General features: G+C 39.6%; 1 protein-coding gene across 3 annotated transcripts in view; it reads left to right on the top strand.

Moving 5' to 3' along the window:
• Positions 1–17677, top strand: part of CDH8 (cadherin 8) — a 153856-nt gene that overhangs the window by 55146 nt on the left and 81033 nt on the right. For all 3 annotated transcript variants that reach the window (XM_027698402.1, XM_027698400.1, XM_027698401.1), the window contains one exon: positions 2258–2552. In XM_027698402.1, the coding sequence (XP_027554203.1) occupies positions 2258–2552 (295 nt within the window). The remainder of the gene's footprint in view (positions 1–2257; positions 2553–17677) is intronic.

A 17677-nucleotide genomic window follows, 5' to 3' on the forward strand; every position in this document is an offset into this window, starting at 1 on the left:
GACAGCCTCTTGTACTTACTAGCAAATCGAAAATGGGAGAATCTTGGAGCATTCTCAGATATCTGTGTGGATATCTAGGAAGGACCCCGCCAGTGCCTTCTTAGAAATTCAGATTACAGTCTTTCAGTATGTGGCTGGGTGAACCTTTGCTGAGCTGTGCCTGTCCAGACAATGCTGTGATATTACATCACTGTAATCCAGCCATGAATATCCTGCCAAAACCTTCATGTGCAATTTTAATAGGATATAGATTTATTCAGGGATCAAACAGATGCTTAAATTATAAACAATCCGTTTAAAACACAGATTCTGGATTGATCTTGACGGGCTCTGGGGTCATAAGAGTCATAAAGACAATAATCTTAAAGGCAAAAAAGAGTTGTAATAACTTTCTGAACAGACAAAACTGTGGTACCAACCAACAGGAGAGTTCTATAACTGAGTAAATGATGCTGATTGTTCTCAAGCAGGAATTGACAGCAGGTGCAAAAAGAAAATCAGATTGAATTTTTGGAAAAGGGGCTCAGCTGTCACTTGACATCTCTGTGTACATTCCTGTACATACATTAGAGTGAGCTGGATGAAGTCACACATATTCACACCTCAGGTGCTTTTAAAAAGCTATTCAGACAATGGTGGTGTAATAAAACCTTGCCCAGCAAAACACGGGGGATGAAGTTACACCTCGTGCAGTTGGGGGGAGTGGTACTGTTGCTGCAGAGCAGAGAATGCTCTGGTGGCCAGGATTTTGGGAATGCAATGGAGAAGATCAATGGGAAGATCAGCCCTGGCTGCTGTTGTCCACTGGGCTCGTTGCAGCAATTCCAGATTCGAGTCTTGTGAGGCCTTGAGCAGCCGAGTTGCTGAGCGGGTGAGCTGCAGATGTGACAGTGTGTGACCAGCTGTCTGCTGAAGAACCTGCAGAGCTTCTGGTGGGATGACATGAGACTGTCCTTGTGGCTTGGCTGTAGCTGCTCTTACAAGGCTTTTTTTCCTCACCTACTTTAATATCCTAATGCAAGTTCTTATATCAAATGATGCTGCTGCCCAGCCCTGGCAACCACTGCTATCAACTGAAGAGCAAAATGCATAACCAGCAACAATTTCTGCTGAGCTGTCTGACAAAATGAGCAGACAGGAGCAAGTCTAGTAGTAGTTGTTATGTTGCACCCTAAACAGGTTGTACATATTTCCTTCAGAATAACTTTTGTGAGACAGAGATAAATAATAATAGACGCAAATTACATTTGAAATGTCATGTTATTCACTTCTTATTGATCATGTTGAGTGTGTTAGCCTTACTAGTCAATAGAATTTAAAACATTATTACTGTATATTTATTATATTATATAATATTTTCCTATATTTTGAATGTGTTGACCCTAGTACATATAGTCCACCAGCTGACACGCTCACCTCACAATTTAAAAATTATTGGAGATAATCTGGTATTTATTACTTGGCTCTGAGCCTACCAAAAAAAATTGATGGAAGTCCTTTGTCTCCAGGCTTTTAACAAATTAAAAAAATTTAAAGTAAAGAAGAAAACCTTTCTTATACTGATTCAGATTATTATAATCCTGTCTTGGTTTTTTGAAAGCTACATACAAATGAAATACAATTTTTTTTTCTAATGGGGCTTTTATGACAATGGGAAGATGTGTGTAAGGGTTCTTCTTTCTTTTAAGCACCCACTTTGAGAATAAAGATCTTAGAATCTTTTAGGTTCTGCTAACAGATGAGTTAAGACACAGTTCTGAATTCCTGCCTGTTACAACATTCCATAGATGCCAGTGTTCAACCATTTTCAGTCACCTGGAAATAAGCTGAAAGTAATAACTAAAAATAAGAAGATTGATTAAAGCATATATTATTGTTAACCCTTCACTCACCCTTTGATGTAATAGGTTAAGGACATTTTGTACTTGTTCATTTTGGCTGATAATGGTTCTGAAGGCATTTACATTTTAGAACAGGAATTTAAAATATATATATAACAGCTGCTTTTTAAATAGAAAGTCTAATTATGCCTATGATTGCATTCACTTTTGATTAGTATGCATACAAATCCCTGCTCTCCATGTGTATTCAAGCTGAGCTATGGATCACTGGTGCCAGGATTGAAGTACAAAGGAACAGCTTGATAAAATGTATGATTAGCCCAAAGTAAAAAAAAAAAACACCAAAAAAGCAGACACCCAAAAATTCTGGGTGTACACTTTTTTGTCTCTAAAATAATTCTTTTCTCCCCTTTTAGTTACACACGGACCTGGACCCTGGCAGCAGCAAAATCAAGTATATTCTGTCAGGAGATGGAGCTGGAACAATCTTTGTGATCAACGACAAGACCGGAGACATTCACGCCATGAAAAGGCTGGACCGTGAGGAGAAGGCTGAGTACACTCTGACAGCCCAGGCAGTGGACAGGGACACAAACCAGCCCCTGGAACCTCCCTCAGAATTCATCATTAAGGTCCAAGACATCAACGACAATCCCCCCGAGTTTGTGGATGGTCCCTACCACGCCACGGTCCCAGAAATGTCTCTCGTAGGTGGGTATGTCTGAACACCAGCAGCCTCTGAGCGCTCCCATTTAATCCATGCCAGGATGCCATGGAGTTGCTGATGAATAATAAGATATTTATTATGTTGTTAGCATTAATTTGCATGCTTTCAAATCTCCCCTTGGCCGAAGCTTTCATCTGCAGCACAACAGCAGAGTCCCTTAGTAGTAAGCAAATGACTAACAGCTGTATTAATGTGTCTGTCTTTGTCCAACAACACTTTAATGGGCTAAATTTATATTTCCCTTATGACGCTGTAGTTGAGAGTGTTGTTGTTGAGAAGGATTTATCAAGATTTGCTCTGGCATGACACTCTAATCCTATTGATATTTTGTTGATGTTTAATTATCTGTTTGTGTGTTTTCATACACTTGCAGTGTGTTGATACGAACTTATTTGTTTTCCTCTAAGTGCAACTGTAATCAGCAAAGACACTGAAATGAAAGATGCTGCGTTTGGGAATTGATGGTTAGACTCCAGAGTGGACTTAACCAATTAGCCATAGGATTTGCATGGATGATGGAAGGGGAAACAGAGGAAGCTGTGGAAAAAGATGGTGAAAAGGGAAATTAACTGTGTGAAAGCAGAAAAAAGAGTAGAACATAATCTTCTTAATACGTTTTACTTATATTTATTCATTTTGTCGGATTAGTGTGAATCTATTTCCTCGTGGATTAATATATTAGAATTTTTTTTGCATGGTTTGTCCCTTGTTCTGTGTTTGCAAATGTATAAGTATGTAGTTAGAGAGGTAGATACTGATGTACCCAGGTCCTGACTCCACACCTACACATATTGAGGCAGGTGATTTTTAGCTCTCACTGAAGCAAAAGGGAAGCAAACCCATCAAACCAAAAGACTCAATTTAAGGGCAATATAAGAATTCAACATAAGCAAAGACATCAAAATCTGGCCATGAAAGGCAGAGGAAATTCTAATATATTTTAGTGTTAGGTTGAGGATAATGTGCTTTTCAGTGATTTGTCTACATCTGTCAAAGCAAGGTAACTGAAGGAGTGCCAAGGCACTTTGTAAAACAAAGCAGCACCCTATCACAAAGTTCCAAAAACACCCTTCTTTCTTATTTAGTTAAAAAGAGGAGGAATGTGAGAAGCCAGACCTGTCCCCTCTCTCACACCCAGTACAGTGAGTTGCAGAGTCATTTTCAATGACAAGCGTGGTGTGCTGACTGGATGGTGATACCTGAGCCTTCCTGTCTTTAATCAACCCTTCTCTAACATGTTTTCATATCTTGGTTGCATTGAATTGCTTGTTCTGAAGCTGATATGTGAATTTTCAAGCCTGCACGTCAGTTCTTTTACTAAAACATAGGCTTAATTTGATTAGTTACTTTTAATTATACAGCAGCACAAACATAATATGGCCCTGCTTTCAGAAGATATTTTTGCCAAGCTCTAGGTGAGAAAATGACTTAATTAAATAAAATAACATAGAGTAAAAGAAAACAAAGAAAATAAAAAGCGGGGAGTGGGAGAAGGGAGAAGGAAAATTGAATGCTATTATTCTCCATATGAATGGTACTCTAGGAAAAAAGAAAATGAAGATATATGCAGACAAGAAAAGATGGTTTCTGATCACAAAGCCTACTATAAAAATAATTTATATCTGTGCATATGAGCAATATTTAGAATCTGTAATAAAGATATGGCCCTCATCCAAGGAGTATTCACTGTAAAGAAGAGGAGGGGAACAAAAGGCAAAAAACTTGGGCAGGAAATTGGTCAGGAGATCAGATGACTAAAAATCTAGGGAGTAGTTTAACTTGAGGTTTAAAAGGTGGTAAATGCAATGAGATCAAGAGAGTAAAAGAGAATAAAAGATGAAACATTAGCAAAAGAAAGGGAAAGTGAAACAATTGAGAAAAAAGTTAAGGTGAAAGACGAGGGGAAAATGTAAAGAAAGGTTATGGGGGATGAATTATAAGATAAACTTAATCTGGGAAAGCTATAAATAGCTAAAAGGGTTGGCTCCTGGAGGATAATATTTCACCTGTTCCCCTGGCATGTTGGGGGAAAGAGAAACAGTTCTTCATTGAACTGCCTCTGAAATCACATAGTTCCACATTTTTACGTATTCCTAGGCTGCATGGCAGAGTTTTGTCCAGCAGCAAGTTTGTTCTAACAACACAAATACGGGTAGAAATTTGCAATAGATTATCTGAGAGGTCAGAGGTTTGTTACTGTAACTATGCAAGTTTTGCTCATTTATGCCTTATGATCCCTAGACCTTCCATGTGTTTTATGTGACATTCCTAACTGTGAATGCTTTCAAGCTGTTTCTCTAAAGAAGCACAAACATACACTCCTGCTCTTTTGTTGAGAAACAAAACCTAATTCTCTGCTGTTGCTTCAGAACTCAGAGGATGTTTCCCATTGCATTACATGGGTCGTGAATGACTGTAAAATCTGTGTGGTACAGGCAGTGTCTTATTCTCTGATAGAACCAAATTTCAAGGCTGAGAAGAGAAAGATGGGAGTGTTACTGTTGCTGTTACTATTTGCTGCTTCTTTCCTCTCTTGACCCACAGGTAGCAACATCAAGAGCTGTACTAAATGATTCTCCCTAAATTATTTTAACTTTCTTGAAGTTGTTTTAGTCCTCTTAAAATTACTTAACTCCTTCATGATGTTTATAAGAAAACTGTTTCCTTTCAGAGTTCAAGGAATTTTTATTATTTTTCCCCCACCAAGAGTATTTCTCTTCCATTATCCACTTAGTTCACCTTAAAGAGATCTCCACCCATTGCCAACTGCAGCCTTGACAATTGTACAACACAGGCAGTGTTCTTATTCAGGATAAAACAAAGTTCTCCTAAACCTTTTCTTTCCTCAAAATGCTTATATCAATTCTGCTCTGAAACACAAGAGGAACTCATATGCTATATATATATATAGTACTTATGTAATGAGGATGCAGTACAAGGCATTTTATTTTTGGATGTCTGTGGAAAGCAATTTCTAACATACAGATGAAGGCAATAACCTTCCATTGTTCTGTGCCACAGAGCTGAGGCTCTAACACAATACAGGTTTTCTAATAGTTATGCTAGATCTGGTCTTGTGTTCCTTGCTGGGAGAGGTGTATTGATGAAAGTCAGTGGTATTTTTGCATAAGTATCCAGAATATTGTGGGGATGTGAAAACTGGGTTCAAACTGATGGAGAGTAGGTTTAGATTGGATAGAAATTCTTGGCTGTGAGGGTGGGGAGGCCCTGGCACAGGTTACCCAGAGAAGCTGTGGCTGCCCCATCCCTGCAAGTGTCCAAGGCCAGGTTGGACGGGGCTTGGAGCAACCTGGGCTAGTGGAAGGTGTCCCTGCCCATGGCAGGGGGTGGGACTGGATGATCATTAAGGTCTCTCCCAACCCAAGCCATTCCATAATTCTATGATTCACCTCAGTGTCTGTGCCAGCATTCTGTGTGTGATGTGCAGGAGTGTGTGTGTGTGGCAGTGGGTGAGATCAGTGGTGAGATGAGTGGTGAGATCAGGCACGGCCACCACCTGTCCTGGTTGAGTTTCACTCTATGTTTTGGTGATCTCTGGAAAATCCTGCTTCCCTGCTAAAACAAAAGGATTTGCATGGCTTTCCTCCCACTGCTGGGAGCAAAGATGATTAGTATTAGCCTGTGTTATCTGTGGTGGGAATGATGCTCACTTTTCAGCTGCCTTCACAGCACACACACCCACACACACCGAGTGCTGCACCGCGTCACTGTGCTCCGAGTTATTTTGAAATAATTTATTTCTCTCTTTGAGGAAAGAGAGCAGCACATTCCAGAAAAAAAAAACCACAACAACACCAACTTTTGAGAACTAAATTGAATTTTCCCTTATTTTGCCCTTGTGATCTTTTTTTTAATGTAATTCCTACATAATCTACCACGGTAAGCCCTGTTCTCCAACTCCAAAAATGATGAATTTGCTTGTGAAAGCTAATAGTGTATATGGAGAACATGTTCTTTTGCTGAAACTCTGCACTTTAATCTGTTAATTCTGATAGTAAGTATCTTAAGGAATTAAAGAACAAAAAGTGAAATCTGTGGAATCACTTAATTGTGACAGTATTGGATTTCACAAATAGGAAATAAATTAATTTGTCTGTAAACCTTGTTTAATCACTTTTAATGTAAAAGGCCACACTGGGTTAAAAACCCAGTTAAAACCTAAAATAAAAAAAAAAAGATCTGTCTAAGCTTCTGGAAGGAAGAATGCCATGACTCTTTTTTTTCTCCCCATTTTTCTGTGAGCTCTGTATCTATGCCTGCAACGAAGATAGATAGAATATTATGTAAATGAATGAGCAAACTTAGAAGATCCACAAGGGTAATTGGAACTAGTCCTGTAACTAATTAAAGAAAAAAAAAAGAAAGGAGAAAAAAAAGATAAAAACACCCTCCCTCGAGTCTGCTCTGTTTCTGTATTACCTGCTCAGCCACACACAGACTCATGAGTTCCCCAAAACATGCTGCAGAGGTGGTAATGGGAGCCAAAGTGGATATTGTCTCCCAACACTTTAGTTTCAGGATCCTTTTTTTCAGGAGAGGGTTGAGAAGTGAAATTTCCTCATTTCCTTCTTAGCGAAGCCGGGAGTGTTTAGACAGCGAGTGTCATGTTGAAAGACAGGAGATGACGGAACCAGAGTGACAAACGTGTTGGTGAAATAAAAAAAAGGACACAGATGGAAAAAGAAGAAAAGACATAAGGGAAGAGAATTATCTCATAGTTTGCCTGAATTAAGGTAAACAGACAAACTTTAATAATCTCCAAATATTAAGGATTCTCCTGACAGTCATAAAAAAACCCGTCTTAAAACGCATGCAGTGGAATTCAGTCTATTATTGGTCTAAAAATGCTCTTGCCTTTAACACTGTAAAATAATAACCCTGTGAAAAAGCTTAGAACAATAATATTTTTGTCCTTAAATGCTTCCATGAAAACTACTTACTGGGGGGAAAAGGTCTTTACCGGCAATGAGAAAATGGCTTTTAGTTGAGTCAGAATATCAATTTTCAGTTTTGGCACAAGCACATCTACTCAGGAGTACCTTTGAATCAAGGTTTGCCCTTGATTGCACCGCTGCAGATAAGAAATTGTACCATTTTTATAGTTTTTCTCAAAAGCAGAGTTCTTTAGCATGGCCAGGTGTACGCTGTACAAAGTGCAGCTTTGCTTTCCTCTTCTCCCAAAGATATGAGTTCTCTCCCAGTCACAAATCGTTTGCAAAAGGGCAAAATCTGCTGCACATGAAATCAACGTTCCACGTCTGATATGAATAGTGATAAAATAACTTGACAAATTAGAAAGTTGTGATAAAAACCTGACCTGAAATGTTATCAAGATCAACCACACTGTCTTACTGTTTTTTTTTCCTATGTATTCATTGATTTTTAAGGTGCTGAGCATGACTGTTAAATCAATGATAGTTTGTGACAAAATTGTGGAGTGAAATGACTGCATTACTGGGGTCAACTACAAATTAGCCCAAAGGGTAAATGCAAAGGCAGTGCAAAAGCTAAGGGAAAAAACCAACAGATGTTGTAAAACATGGCAATAATGTAACAGCTGTTAAAAAACAAGTGTATTTTCATGTTGTCTTGTTCCTCTACTTGTTCATCTTGTGCATAATCACATTCCCTAGCTGTGGTACCGTTGAGCATTTAACGTGAGAGATTTATTTAGTGAGCACTTGTGGGTTTAAAATCATCATACAGAACCTTGAGGAACTGGGCAGGATATATTCAACACCAAGGCTTGTCTGCTCCCCAACCTAATTTACTGTTGAGCCATAAGAAAGCATATTTCTGAGCATGTGCTGCTGTATTTGTACTTTTCCTTTCTCGTGGGGTCTGATTAAAAATGTCATTATCTTTCTATATTGTTCCTAAATTATCATTAATGATCTTAAATGATCCTTGTGAGCTTGAGGGTCGTGGATGAAATCAATATTGCTCTTTGTAAGCTGACCCTTAAGTTGTGCCCACCTGTATCATCCTGAGTGTGCTGAGCTGGTTGACTGACAGCACAAAACTACCAAAATCAGTGGGATTGCCCAAAAGAGTTCATACCAGCAGGTACTTGAATGTTCAGGTTCTGAAGGCACTGCCTGGTTCTTAGAAGCAAGTCCTACCCTACCTGTACAAAGTATGGAGCTATTGATGTGTGCTGGTTCCTTATACAAATGCTGCCTTTCTTTCTCTCCATTCCATGGCAGCAATTTGTCACAAATTTTCCATTTTTTGCACACAAACTTTCCTTTTTCACGAGGGGAAATTGTGCAGATGACACCTAGTGAAGATAAACTCCACAGGAAAAATCCTCTTGGGTCACAGGCTTGGGTCACAATTCCCTGTGGAGTTCCATCCAGAGGAACACATCTTCCTATGATGTTCCTGTTTCAAGGACGAGGGCAGACAGACAGACACAGCTTATGTTGATCACATGATGGCAGAGCAGAGAAAACTTTGGCAGTTTTAGGTGCAGGCTTCTCTAGTCCTGCTGTTGTTTTCCCAGATGATTCCTGCCTCATAACCACAAACATCTTGTTCTTGTTGCAGATATTCTGCTTCTGAAATCCTTTGGGGTTGCTTCCATTTGTACATATCAAACACATCATTGTCTTTGTGTTCTGTGACTGTGTGAAATTAAGTCTGACTCAGGGTTCTGAGACATTCTCTTTTGCTTACAAGTTTAAATCTCCTCTTAGTGTGGATTTTTCACCATTTTGCTGAATTTCAAATTTTGAAGAAAAAAAAGGTGTTTCAAACAGTGGTAGGGGTTGAAAGTGTGCCATCTCATTTTTTCCAAACATCTTGGCTTGTGGCATAAGCCCATTTGCTTGCCAGGGGATGATGCCTAAGTGGAAAACAGACAGATGAGAGCAAGAAGAGCAGCACAGATTCCTGCCAGACTGAGGCTCTATGAGACACCACACAACTGGTCTGGAGCATGTTCTCACTTTTTTCAACCATGGAAAATGTAGACAAGCTCTAATCCTGAGGTAGAAACTTCTAGGTCAGAAAATTATATTCAGTGTGATTATATTTGCACAGAAACTTTTGTTAATATGACTTCTATCACTCTGTTAGCACAAAGACTAGACTTTAGAGCATGGGGACCAATATTCCATTTAAAACTCCTAATTCAGGTGGCCTTTGTTAGACGTCTCTCTTTGAGGGACACACTTGATATTTGGCAAAATAAGATTGAGGTGCAATTCAGGCACTGGTCATTCCCCACCTGCCCCAAATTGATACCTCTGTCTTTGTTTAGCTGCTGAATCTGCAGCACTTTATGTTCCTGCCTGAGTACAGCCCAGCAGTTGTCCCTGGGCTGCTGTCATGAGGCTTCCTCGGGAATCCAGTGCTGGAGATTCCACTGTGCCCCTTCCCTGGGGCCCAAACTGGCTCTGCTCTGCCATATGTTTGCTCTGCAGCTGCCTGAGGTCACAATATTTCAGAGTCTGCTTTTCCACCCTGGATTACAGTTGGTGTCATTGTGGGCTTCCCTCTCCCAGACAAAGCCAGCAGAGCATCCTGGCTGTGAGGTGACACCAGCACTTCTCTGTTCTCACTGCAGAAAGTCATAACTGAAAGCATTTCTGCAGTAAACAGCCAGGGCTGCTTTGTTATTTATTTATATTTTTTTACAATACACCTGAGCCTAACCTGAAACTTTCGTCTAAATCAACAAGACTTATGGTACCTTTTTTTTTTTCCTCCTGCTTGGTAATATAGTGTGCAGTGATCATCCAATTTTAGTGCCTTTGCCTGGGGACCTTGCAGAACGAATGCTGATGAAATGGTCAATTGATTAGAGACAAGCAGTCTTTCAAAAAGTCCTGAAAAGAAGAGTAGCTATTTCCCACTTCTCTCACAAATATCAATTAATATTCTATAGAGAGGGTGATATATAAAGGGAGGATAAAAAAAACAGCATGAAAGGAAAACATAATTCTTTAAGCCAAACATAAAATATATTTTACCCTTCTACTGTTGCATGTGATGTTCCAGACCGTGTACTAATCCTAACAAACAGCCACCCAGGGGAATTTATAAAGGAATACCTGCAGGCTCTCTAATGGCACCATCTCATAAGTTGTAGCAAAAAAGAACTGCCAGCCTTAAAATGGAAAAGGCAGTGTCCTTTCTTGTTAGACCCACACAAGGTAAACCCAAGCAACATCAGCAAGGATAATTGCCAGAGAGGAGTCTACATCCTGAAATCTGAATACGTACTCCTCACGTAAAACATTTTTTGTTTCCAAAAAATCACATAAAAAGGTGGCATCACAGTTCCAAAACAATTAAGTTTATGCACAAAAAATTGGAAGATATGCAGCTGATCAGATTTCCCAGCCTTGCCTTCCCCAGCCCCCGTTATAACCCTGTGATGCCCAGCCTGCCAGCTCTCTCCATTGGCATGGGATGGACAGACAGTGCCTTTCTCCCAGGCAGAGCAGGCACCTCTCATACTTCTGCACTCACAAATTTGCATAGAATATGGGGTTTTTTCCCCCATTTCCCTCACATGATCAAAAAATCCTTTAAATGACACGTGAGCAATCCACAAAAACATTGTTGTATTGCATGTGGTGGGTTGTTCAGTTGTCAGAGGTTTTGACTCGTGCACGTACTGCATGATGTTAACAGTCTTTAAAGATTTCATTAACTTTCTAAGCTATCTACTCCAAAAATTGCATTGAGAAATATGGAACATTTACAAAAAACAATTTGGAAACCTCTTCTGCTTCTGGAGATAAACCTCACTAAGTATGAAGGTATGAAAAGATTATTTTCCTGGTGGAATAAGGAAAGAGTTTCTTGCATTTTCCTGTGTGGTACTTTATAATTTATTGTAGATCAAGTTGCTCCAGTTGGATTCTTTCAGATACCTTCATTAATCATATTTTTCAGGTGTTAAAACATTTGGTCTAGATTATCAGTTCTTTTAGGGCAGCACAAACCATTTCCTGTAGGTCTGTAGAGTACTGGGTTCTCAAATCTCTTTTTCTCTGCATTTTGGTGACTTTACACGCAACTACTTATATAAAACAAACTGGCAAAATAAGCAAGTAATGATTTGTCTCTCCAATGTTTTATGTTAGTTTTAAAAGACTGAATTTGAGCTATATCAGTTGCAATTTATTACACAAAGTGTGTACAGCTGTTTAGGTAAGTACATAAGTGCACACAGGTGTTTATAGGTATATATACATACAAGAGGGAACGGCCTCAAGCTGTGCCAAGGGAGGGTCAGGTTAGAGATCAGGAGGAATTTCTTCCTGGAAAGGGTGGTCAGGCCTTGGAAGGGGCTGCCCAGGGAGGTGGTGGAGTCCCCACCCCTGGAGGTGCCCAAGGAAGGACTGGACATGGCACTGAGTGCTCTGGGCTGGGGGACAAGGTAGGGATTGGACTTGATGATCTTGGAGATCTTTTCCAACCTTAATGATTCTGTGATTCTATGATATATATATATGGAAAATAATGTAAACAAACCAAAAAGTCTCGCAAGGTTTCTACTTGTCCTGTGCAGTGGTGTGTCAGCTTTACAAGCCTGAAGTTCCTGGAGGGCTGGTAGAGACTGGGGTGGCCTATTTTGAGCACAGAGCATAAGAGAGGAGTCATTATTGTAATTTAGGCATTCCTATTAGCTGGCTAGTTTAATTAGGATTCCTCTCTGGTCTTCCAAGAAAGGAGGATCCCATGAGAGGATGACTGTCTTCCTCCCTTAGGTAGAGCAGGAAGCTGGTGCAGCAAGGTATCTAATTTAGCCAGTTGTGCCTAAAACTGAGTTGTATGAATAACCTTCTTTTCCTTCTTCCTTACCTTAATCATCATAAACAAGATCATGACAGCATCACAGTATTTCACTACTTAGAGTCAAATAAATTACAGCTGGGAAAGACAAATTACCCTATTAGTAAATCTTCCTGTCTTTCTAGGGTTTTCCCTTAGAATACATTATCCAGCATCCTGTGCAAGAGAGTGAACTCTTCAGTGAGGAGGATTCTGTTATTTCCCTTGGGGAGCTATTCCTCCTTGTACAATTTCTCATTGCAAGGAAGCTTTTGTTGTTGTTTTTCTCTTGGCAGAAGATTAAGTGAAGTCTTGTATCTGTGTATTTGTATGGTTCTCATCAGCAACACATCAGTGTTACATCTGTAACACACACAAATTTTCTTTCTCATTTCTCCCTCTAGAAATGACTGTATATTGGATTTCTACCATAGATACAGTAGAATGCATTCTGACCTTCCTGTTTCCCAGCACGTCAAGCACAAGTTGCTCATTTTTCCCTTAGTGCACTATTCTGGCCCATATCTCTACCCTTTACCTCTGCTTCCATTCATTTTCCATCACTGAAAGGACTCCACTGGACACTTAAAGAGCAAATATTTTTTTTGTTTTTCACATGCTTTCCTTTAAGTGTGAAAACCTCACACAAGATCTCTGTCAGCTGTTCTCAAAGGAGGCCTTAAAGCCCTTCCCTGATGCTGATGTCCTGTGGGCACGTGTGACACCTGACACCAGCACCACGTGCTGCAGCATTCCTTCCCATGGTGATTTACATCATGGAATCAGAGAATCATGGAGTATCCTGAGTTGGGAAGGACCCACAAGGATCATTGAGTCCAACTGGCCACACAGGACAAACTCTTTGTCTCTCTTTGGTTGTCTGTCTTCATTTCCCTTTCCCTTTCCTGGTGCTTGACTCTTGGAGTCTTTGGAGAGAGAACTTTCCCGGGCTGTGAGATCTGATCCATGTATTGGGGTCTTAAAGCTTTTGCAATAAAGCAGCTATTAATAATAATAAAAACACATTGAAGTGCAGTGTAGAAGGTAGGGATGAATTAACATATGATCTGCAAAAGAACCCTAAAACTCATGCAACCTACCTACAATATATGTGTGTATATTTGCATGAACACCAAGCTATGCAATGACATTTTAAGTGTGTAATTTGCATATGTTAACAAGTTCTAAAGTGCGTTACACAGATTCCTATTTCATATACATTTTCTTTATTTGGTTAGTGAAACCTCTAATTCATAGATTCTGTGTTCAGAAATGGTCTGATAGAGAATAATAGAAGATGATAATGCTTAAAACTATATTTTTGTATTTAAAAACCCAGAAACAATGAAAAACAAATAAGAATAAGTTTCTGCAGCTTTGAGGCAGTAATAATTTACATGTCAAGAAGTTATGCAGGTTTTTATGAGATTATTGCAGTTTTATTCAATAAAAAATTGTTACCATGACAACAACTGTCATGCTACCTGTGAGATTATAGCAAGGAAGGCCAGTGAAGAAAAGGCTTCATTTTGGAAAGAATGCTTATCTGACCTGCTGGAGACAAACAATGCCTTGCTGTGACCACCCCTGACTGCAGGGCTACTATCAGCCCAACTCCAAATCCAGCTAGAGGTTGGAAGCACAGTGATCCTCTTAGGAAAACAAAGGAGTTGGTAAATAACGGCAGGGCTTTATCATGCAAATACTCTCTTAATGCCCTGTCAGGTTGGTAATCAGATCTTCCGAATGAAATGGAGGTTTCAGCCTGTCAAGATTTGGGAAGATTAGGACAGAAAGAGTGAATGAGACCAAAAAGGGCATCAGGAAAGCAAAAAAACCCACAAGTCCCTGGGAAGATGAGAAAACATGGTCCCACTAGGTTGTATTATGGTCACATTATTTATTTTCACCAGCCATTACAATCTTTCAACAAAATGGTCGCTTCATTGAATATGGATTCATGTAAATTGCTGGCACCGACTATGCATTACTTCCTCTAGAACATTCAAGTTTGATTTTGGGGGATTTTTTTTTTCCCTCAGTACACACATTTCACTGCCACACCAAAAAAAAATTTGCTTTCCTACTCCCTGTGGCAGCATATGCATTTTTCTTTCTGACTAATGTGCAGAATGTGTACCCTGACTTGCACATAAAAACATAGCCAAAACAACAGAAAAGCACTAGCTGAGCACACACATCTTATTTTTTTATAATGGTTTATAATCTTAGTTTGCCAGCAAACACAGCCTTTCTTACCTAGCCATATAAAAATACTTTTAGTGTTAATTCTGTCTCTGATTGCTGGCCTGTTGTAAAAAGAAATTCTGACACTAACAGAGTAAAACAATCAGCACTGGTTAATGGCTAAAGCACAGTAGAAGTGTTCATTAATTAAAATCTGTTGAATCTCTTTGCAGTCCATATTTATGGCGATTAAATCCATAATTAAGGGTCATTAGCATTGCAAAAGTGCACCTCAGGAAAAAAAACCCAGAAAGTTTGTTACCTAAACGTCTTAAAATTTGCCTCATGTATCGAAAAAATGGTTTTGGTTTGCATAAGGCAACGTTAGGTACATAAAGGAAAAAAGAAACAGTGATTATGTTGTTGGGCCAGATTATATAAAACTGCAATATTATTGTAATTAGGACAACAGTGACTTGGACTATAATAGTGGCTTTCTTGTAAAAATGGCACCATTTCAAATTTATAGTCTCTGGCTAAATGAGTTTGTTGTAGCATTGACAAAGAAACAAACACAAGCCAAATGCAGTCAAAATTAAACACAAACACAAACCTTCACTGTTTATTTGCTGGGCAGAACCCAGAATGTTGTTTTTCCAAGAGCATTTACGTAATAAATGCTCTCCCCTGCATTCTTACAGCTTTTCCAATGCAAGATTTTTATCTTTAAAACTTTAAGCGCATTACGCATGTAAAAAATATTTATGTACATGTAGTTTATAACTGTAGTGGAGTAAAATCCTGCTTAAATATTGATAATCCAAAGCTTGGAGAGTTCTGCTGTGACATTGCCTAAATAACAGCCATGGTGGCTGCGAGTTCCTCTTTTTCTGCATCGTTTTTCCCCCTCAGGAATCTCTCATTTCTCCAAACCTTTTGGTGCAGAGGGTTCTGTCACCTGTGGGGGTGGGATCAGTTGCTACATCTGAACCCGTAGTGGAACCAGCACAGCACTGATGGAGCAACATCACCTGCAGCTGCAGAGGGGACACAGTTTGCTCCTAAATATACTTCTTATTGCCACTGTGAACAGAATAATGTGGCATATTTCGCACCTGCAAAAGATTTGATTCAAGGCACAAAGAAAAAAAAAATCAAATTAAAGGTGATCAAATTTAAACTATGCCAAAGCTTAACTAATTTCCATAGTGGAAGCAATTTCTTTAATTTCTGTTTCATGATCACTTATATCTTTCATAAACAATTTTCATCAGTAAGATCGTTGGGAGCAAATTACTGACTTTGAGAGACCTTCTGAGAAGTGTGTGATGGTTGGCAATGAAGTGCTGAGTGGCAGAGACTGGGTGGGTAAGAAGTTGATTTCTAGGAGAAGGGAGAGTATTTTAGTTTTCCATTCTCTTCATTAGTTATATTAGGTGAGATTATTGCATTTCAAGTGACCTGTAAGGGAAAGAAAAAGAAGGATGTGCCACTCCCCCCACCTTCTGTGTGTATAAACAATGAGTGGAAATACTGGCATACATATGACACGTGTATTTTTAATATATGTATAAACTTCAGTTGAACTCGGGCCTCAATAAGTGATTAAATTATTTTATATCAGAAGAAAAAAATCTTGATAGCTGAACATCAGGATTTGAAGCAGTGTTAGGCACTGATTGCCTCTTTTTATTAGGGTGTATTCAACTTTAATATCTAATGAACACTTGGGATAAAGAATGCGCTTATCAAAGAATCAGCAGACCCATTTAAGTTTGGGAATCTTGAAATAAATATCTATAAAAAGTTCTTCAGAAATTCTCAAGTGAAATAAGATAAGAATAGACATTATATACCAAATCTTTCTAAACAAGCAATGTAATTATTTCTGAAGGCCTTTGAAATGAGAGCCAGCTAAGCAAATCAAACACAATCCCCAAGAAGTCAACAGTCTTACTTCTTTATTTTCCTTTGTGTATAAAGTATATAATGGAAACAAAATGAAACAGCCTAGATAAAATACTCCTATAAAAATTTTCACTGTTCTGTGATGAGCTTTATCTTATTCCAGCCCTGCCCCATTGTGGGATGTTCTGCACAAACCTCTTCTGTCTTTGAAGGTTACAAATCAAAAGTTTTAGGGTGGCAGCCACAGAAACAGGTACATCTCCTGCTTGAATCCAGCTGAAGGAAGCTCTGAGCTCCGACATTCCTCTCTGGTGTCCCACACAGCTGAGAACTGCAGGGAATGTCATGTTGGGGCTGTAGCCTGGATTTGGGGAGAGAGGAGGCACAGCCTGGCTGAGAGATTGCCAGGGAACAGCCAAGGGAACAGCCAAGGACTGCTCTTGTGACTGGTGCAGGACTTGGGAAAGGTGAGCCAACAAAACTTAAATATGTGGGACAATCCTGTTAGCTACAGCTTTTCCTGCTCTGGAGCTGCTGTGGGCAAGCCACAACAGCACCTTCTGTTCCCCTGGTCCTGCAACATCCACATTCAAGCTTCCTGCAAACTTCCTTGCTGTTGTTTCCTATTTTGTTTATTTTCTGTAGCCTGTGCCACGGCCTCTGGCTGTGCCCCGTGGTTGCTTCCCTCTTACTGTTTATGTTTTCCTGTATGTGAGGGAGGTCAGTCAGGGTATCACCAATAGACAGAGGATGCTGTACTTGCCCCAGGGCTGGGGACCACATTTGGGTCACCTGTCCCCTTTATCATTTCCACTCAAAGCTCCCAGGCACTGTCTGTTAGTGTCTGGGTGTACAGCAACATCTGTAATTGGTCAGACCACAAATTTCTGACATTAATTCCCTACAAACCAACCATCATATTGAGGATAAAGTCCATTTCTCAAGCCTGGTGGCAGGTTGAGGACTGTTATATTAAAGGTTAGGTATAAGATCACCTTTCAACATCAAATTAAGCTTCAAAACACGAACAGTTTACATGTTTGCAAGAACAGGTTCAGCAAGCATCTCTCAAAGATAGATGTAGCTTAATATTCCTTTTCCAAGGGGTGCATCAGCTGCAGGACTACTCTGGACCCTGCTGAGCAGAGGAGAGATTTTCCTGCCAGGTGGGGCTGTGGTGGTACTTTCGTAGCAAGCTGACCTG

The sequence above is a fragment of the Neopelma chrysocephalum genome, unplaced genomic scaffold (assembly GCF_003984885.1).
Source record: "Neopelma chrysocephalum unplaced genomic scaffold, ASM398488v2 Primary Assembly neopelma1_127, whole genome shotgun sequence".
NCBI lineage: Eukaryota > Metazoa > Chordata > Aves > Passeriformes > Pipridae > Neopelma > Neopelma chrysocephalum.